The sequence below is a fragment of the Rutidosis leptorrhynchoides genome, chromosome 11, assembly GCF_046630445.1.
Source record: "Rutidosis leptorrhynchoides isolate AG116_Rl617_1_P2 chromosome 11, CSIRO_AGI_Rlap_v1, whole genome shotgun sequence".
In the NCBI taxonomy this organism is placed as follows: domain Eukaryota; kingdom Viridiplantae; phylum Streptophyta; class Magnoliopsida; order Asterales; family Asteraceae; genus Rutidosis; species Rutidosis leptorrhynchoides.
In genome coordinates, this window is record NC_092343.1 from 315,770,139 (window position 1) to 315,776,935 (window position 6,797).

Below are 6,797 nucleotides of genomic sequence, written 5' to 3' on the forward strand. Positions count from 1 at the left end.
TATATCCATTCAATAAATAAATAAATAACTTGTGTAAAATTGTATCGTATTTAATAGTATTTCGTAGTAAAAATTAATAGTATTACGTACTACACCTCGCATACATCACACTTGTCCCGAAAGAAAGTGGCTCCGATGGTAGTAAACGGAAGTTCGAAGCTTCGACGCATTCGAACAAGAAAAGTAAGAGTGCTTTCGAAGGTGTTGGAAGCATAAGGATGAGTGGCGCCGGTGGGTTTACATTCGCGTGTTATAATTGTGGGCAAACGGGACAAAAGTGTAGCACCGTCCAAATTTTTTTTTTTAAATACACAGCGGAAACATTATACATATAATACTTACATAACCATAATTATGTTTTACAATATCACACGGTTATTATAAATCATCCGGTGTTACGTTAAACAACTATTATTATATTATATAAAAGACATCAGAGTTTGTTCTTCCAAACATATCCGGCACAACAAGCTCCTCCCAAAACCCTAGCATATAAGTCTTCCTGCAGGGGAGGAAGTAAGGGGTTGGCAAAAGGCGAAGTGAATGTCACAGTCCTAACAGGTATAAGCATATAGCATCAAGCTAGCCAATACACAAATAAGGTTTCAATAACAAGAGGATCGGCGGCCTGGCCGGGCCCTTAACTCCAACTGATCAAGCTGGAGTATACCGATAATTCCCGTTACTGTCTCCCTCGTATAGTATCCGGATGCAGGGGATGCATCATTCAACTATACTACACGAATAGTAAATCCTAAACCAGAAAGACTCATTCCCGCCTCTTGACCAACTTACAAATTTGGCATAACTACAAAACCATAATAGCACCACATGTAAGCCGGTTGCTGCTACAAAACCCGCAATCGGCAATATCGCTACCAGACTACTAACCCGTAGTCGGCATTCAGGGGGCCACAACAAGTCACAGAATATAACACAATATATCATAATAAGTATTCAGGTGAGTAAGCCAAGGTAGCAGTAGCATAACTCGCTACAAAATACTTATAAACATTAGGATAGTCTCACTCACCTGGAAATACAAGAACTCATTAGTCTTATTTCATCGAGCCTTCACCTTTTCCTTTATCACCTGAGAATATCATTTCTCTAGTTAGTACCCATTTTAATCAGATTACACATCAGAAGAAATAAACACATCAATACAGTAACTGACTCATAATATCACTTGACCCAAACATACAAACACTATCACTCGCACGGATGGGCTCTCACTCGTGCGACTGACTAGTTCACTAGTACGAATGAGTATCCTCACTCGCACGACTAACAACCTACCCCCACAAGTGACTTTAAAGTCCACTCACACGATTGAGAAGCTTACACGCACGGGTAGACACCTCACCCGTACGGGTGAGTGCCTCACTCGTACGGTTGAGCAAGAACAGCCGCATAACTGCAATTCGAGCTTTTTATACCCAACATAAAGTTAGTTTTAGTGTTTTAAAACCCTATCATTGGAAAGTAAACTTCAAGATGATTCCAACGATAGTTTATTTGTCAAAACAGAGTTACGGTTTGAAAGTTACACCCTTTTCAAATTTACCAAAAGCTGATCACTGCTCAACCGCGTGGCTGAGAACTCAAACGTACGGTTGAGCCCTGAACTACATGGTTGAGCCCTCAAAAGTGTGCTCAATCGTGTGGTTGAGCTGTCAAACATGTGGGAGCTGTAGAACAGCTCCAGCTCGCTGTTTTCGCATTTTTGACCCCAAAACTCGATTTTTGCTTGTTTTGGTCAATCTAATGCATCAAGAATACCACATAACACATATAGAAACTATTTCTAACATCAATCAAGCATAAAAAACACATATAATCACGAATGAAACATAAAAATCATCAAAACCCATTTTACCCAAAACCCACTTTTAAATTCACCAAATTCGGTGATGTTTACCTTGTTTGATTACTTGAATCACAGAGGATCAGATACACAAGATCATAAGGATTGATTTGCACTTTTTAATTTCAAAGATTTAAAGAGCTAAGTGTGTTTTAGGGTTCAAAGTTTCTCAAAATGGAAGGAATAGAACGTACGGGATATATATTCATTTTGGGGTTTCTTCACTATGAGGAAATCTCTTCCGTCTAACACACGGGTATTTACCAGTTATCTAAAATACAATGTACCTCATTAGGTGGCCCTAACGAGGTCCAAACATAAAGAAACATGTTATGTGACCCTTGTCACAAAGCACACATAACTGAATAACCAAATAATTATAAACCCATAATTATTAAAACCACTAATATTAATAAATTAATATAAACTAAGGGTAAAAGGTCATTTACCACTAGGCTCGATTCGAGGTCGTTACAAATCTACCCCCTTAAGAAGATTCCATCCTCAGAATCTGGTCCTGATCAAACAGTTGAGGGTATCTAGCTTTCATTAGCTCTTCCGTTTCCCAAGTCAAATTGGAACCCAAACTATGTTTCCATTCTACAAGTACCATTGGTATCTGTTTCTTACATAGCTTGGTTACCTTTCTGTCGACAATCCTGACTGGTTCTTCAACTAACTTTTTATTCATGTCAACCTTTAAATCTTGCAATGGTAGAATCTGACTTTCGTCGTCTACCTTGCACTTACGAAGATAACATATGTTAAACGTATCGTGAATGCCAGCTAACTCTGCAGGAAGATCCAGAATCACGGTTTGATTGTTCAATATCTGCTTGATGTTAAATGGACCTATATACCTTAGGGCTAATTTTCTGCATTTACCGAACCGAATTACACCTTTCCACAGTGATACTTTCAGGTACACACGTTCACCCACAGAAAATGTCATTGGTCATCGACGAGGATCTGCGTACATTTTCTGTCTATCTCTGGTAGCTTTTAACTTTTCTCGAGCTATTGCAACTTTATCAACGGTTTGTTGTACAATTTCAGGACCTGCAAACTGTTTCTCTCCGGCCTCTAACCAACAAGTCGGAGTTCTGCATCGTCTACCATACAACATCTCGTAGGGTGGCATGCCGATACTCAAATGATACGAATTATTATATGCAAATTTAATTAATGGTAAGTGAGAATCCCATTACCCACCATATTGTAATACACAGGCTCTTAACATATCCTCTAATGTTTGAATAGTTCGTTTACTTTGACCGTCTGTTTGAGGATGATACGTTGTACGAAGATTAACACGAGTACCCAAATTTTGTTGTAAACTCTGCCAGAAGTTAGATACAAATCTCGAATCCCTATCTGACACAATAGATAATGGTATCCCATGCTGAGCTACAACTTCATTTATGTAAAACTGAGCCAATTTACTCAACGATGTCGTTTCACTAGCAGGCAAAAAGTGTGCGCTCTTGGTTAGTCAATCAACAATCACCCAGATCATATCATGTTCTTTCTGGGTTCGGGGTAACTTGGTTACAAAATCCATCGTTATATGTTCCAATTTCCATTCTGGAATTTCTAATTGACTTAATGATCCATAGGGTTTTTGATGTTCCGCTTTAACTTGGGCGCAGATATGACATTTTTCGACAAAATTCGCGATGTCTTTCTTCATTGTTGGCCACCAATACATAGTTTTCAAATCATGGTACATCTTTGTACTTCCTGGATGAATGGATAATCTTGATTTGTACGCCTCATTCATAATTAATTCCCTCAGTTCTTCGAGTAAAGGAATCCATACTCGATTGTTGAAGGTTTTTAATCCACGAGAATCGTCAATTAAATCCTTCTTTCTCTTGACTAAAAGTTCAGATTTTAAATGTTCATCCCTCAAGGCTTCAAATTGAGTTATCTTCAAGCATTCGATCAGATCCGATACAATTTCTATTTGCATAAATTTCACATAGTCAATGGATCCTTTTCGGCTTAAAGCATCGGCGACTAAATTTGCCTTACCCGGATGATAGCGGATTTCACAATCATAATCTTTTATTAATTCTTGCCACCGTCTTCACCGCATATTCAACTCTTTCTAAGAAAAGATATACTGTAAACTCTTGTGATCTGTACAAATAACGCATTGTGTACCGTATAAATAATGTCTCCATAGCTTCAAAGCAAAAACCACTGCTGCCATTTCTTAGTCATGAACTGGATAATTCTTTTCATGAGTTTTCAACTGTCGTGAAGCATACGCAATTACCTTCTCTCGCTGCATTAACACACAACTCAAACCCGCATATGATGCATCACAATATACCATGATATTGCTCAAATTATACATATTTATTATCGCGATATTGGTTCATTATTGTTAGTTATCTGAGAAAATGTGAAGACTTTTATAATTTATTGAGCTAAAATGATAAATATAGCTCCAGAGGTCTTTGGGTTAGTGTTTTGGTGATTTCTTGCTGAGTTTTGATGATATTTGAGCTTAAAGTACGTTTGGATGCAAGAAAATGAAGATTTGCTGAGTCTGGAGTGGATCACGGTCGTAATAGGGGGTATCCCGATCGTAATAAGTTGACAGAAATTTCCAAAATTCGAAAATAGGTTGATCGCGGTCGCGATACATGGATCGCGGTCGCGATGGTGATGTTTGATCCCGGTCGCGATTGACCTATCGCGATCGCGAAGCGGGCCCGAACTGGTGACTTTTTTCTCCACTGTAAATATTTGAGGTTTTTAACCCTAAAAATAGAGGCAGTTTTCTAGCCATGAATTGAAAGGGTTTTTGAAGGTCTACACTCTCCCATTGAAGGCTTGTTATTTCTTTGCTTTTATTTAGTTAATTATTGCAATTGGTACTCATTTCTATCATCCGTTTATCTTGTAATCATGAATTCTATTGATTTCTATTGTTTGATTGTTCTTAGTTATTTCAATATGCTAGGCTAAATCGGTCTAACAAATGTTAGATTGTTCTATCTTAATGATTTAATGTTTTAATGATTGAAATTGATTGTGCTTGATTAAAGATCCATTCTTGTGCATGTTCTTAGTTCTTAATTCAATTACATAGGTTGTTAATCGTTTAATGTGAGTTAGATTTGAGATGCAATCTATGCTTCAACACTTAGGTGATCTAGACAATTAAAGAGGTGATTTCAAGTGATTGTGTCATTGATTTAATTGGTAATTGAAAGACTAGTGAATTGCATGATAGTGTAATTGTTACAAGTGATTGTGATAATTAGGACTTTATGTGAGTTTAGTCCAAATCAAGTCTCATTAGTTTCTATCAAATATAGTTTAATCTATTGAAGTAGGTTTATCTGAGTTTACCAACTTTGATTGATTAGTACTTTGTGAGAAGTCAATACAACTATATTCAAACATAATAATCGGTAATAATTGCAAGAACAATCCACATTAGTAGTGAAGCATTCAAGTGAACACTGTTTTATCTTTATTGTTAATTCATTTCATTTTATTTTGCGTTGATTGCGAGTATTGAAATACCAACCAAAATTCTTATACTGAATCTTAGAATAATTATTAGTGTTAAAATCTTGATTAAACTGCTCTCTATGGAACGAACTGGTCTATTACTTATAGATTACTGCATGATCGGGTTATAGTTGCCTGTAAGTGTGTGATAATTGTTAAGTTTTTAGCTAGTTATTTTAAGGTACGATTTCACATATCATACTAGAAAATCATCGGTACCCTCGGGTAATGCTAATATTGGAGCTTGACACAATAGCTGCTTCAATGTCTGAAATGCTTTCTCTTGCTCATCACTCCATTGTAAAGATACATCCTTTCTAGTTAACTTTGTTAATGGACCCGCAATCTTAGAGAAATCCTTGATAAACCTACGGTAGTGCCCTGCCAAACCCAGAAAAACTCTTAATTTCAGTCGGAGTCTTTGGTGCATTCCAATTCATTACCGCTTCTATTTTGGATGGATCCACTTTGAAACCCTCTTGACAAATAACATGACCCATAAACTGAACTTCACGTAAAAAAAAAATTCGCACTTAGAAAATTTGGCGTATAGTTGTTCTCATTTCAACAATTCTAATACTTGACGTAGGTGATCAGCATGCTCAGACTCTTTCTTTGAATAGATCAGAATGTCGTCAATAAATACTATGACAAACTTATCGAGAAATTACTAAAAACTCATAATGACCGTACCTAGTACGAAATGCTGTTTTTGGAATATCGGATTCAGCAACACGAACCTGGTGATACCCAGAACGTAAATCTATTTTCATAAAGAACGAATCTCCTTGAGCTGATCGAATAAATCGTCTATCCTCGAAAGAGGATACTTATTCTTCACGGTTCTTTTGTTCAATTCCCGATAATCAATACACATTCGGAGCATACCATCTTTATTTTTCACGAATAACATGGGAGCGCCCTACGATGATGAACTCAGTCGTATAAACCCACGATCTAGCAAATCCAGAATTTGAGTCATCATGTCGCGAATCTCGGACGGAGCTAACCTATAAGGAGCTTTAGCCACTGGTGTAGATCCTGGCATCACCTCAATTCTGTATTCTACTTCCCTAACTGGCGGCAAACCCGGTAATTCATCTGGAAATACTTCCGGGAAGTCACGAACTACTGGAATATCAGCTACCGTCTTTTCCTCTTTCTTAGCATCAATTACATACGCGAGAAACATATCACTTCCCTTTACTATGGATTTCCTAGTCTTCATCATCGAAATTAAAGGACAACCAACCCCACCCCGTTCGCCCCGAGCTATAACATGTGTCCCATCAGATAAAGGAAAGAAATCAATTTCTTATGACATTTTATACTTGCCTTATGGCAACTCAACCAGTTCATACCTAGAACTATATCAAATCTAGGTATGGGCATCACTAAC

The 6,797-nt window shown here is 37.3% G+C and overlaps 1 protein-coding gene across 1 annotated transcript; it reads right to left on the reverse strand.

Moving 5' to 3' along the window:
* Nucleotides 1–2,354: 2,354 nt before the first annotated feature.
* LOC139875674 (uncharacterized) lies at nucleotides 2,355–2,819 on the reverse strand. Its single transcript, XM_071862988.1, has one exon. The coding sequence runs from the start codon at nucleotides 2,817–2,819 to the stop codon at nucleotides 2,355–2,357; it is 465 nt and encodes a 154-aa protein (XP_071719089.1).
* Nucleotides 2,820–6,797: the final 3,978 nt, after the last annotated feature.

Coding starts and splice junctions, on each gene's coding strand:
- LOC139875674 (XM_071862988.1), bottom strand. CDS start 2,819: ATGACATTTTCTGTGGGTGAACGTGTGTACCTGAAAGTATCACTGTGG.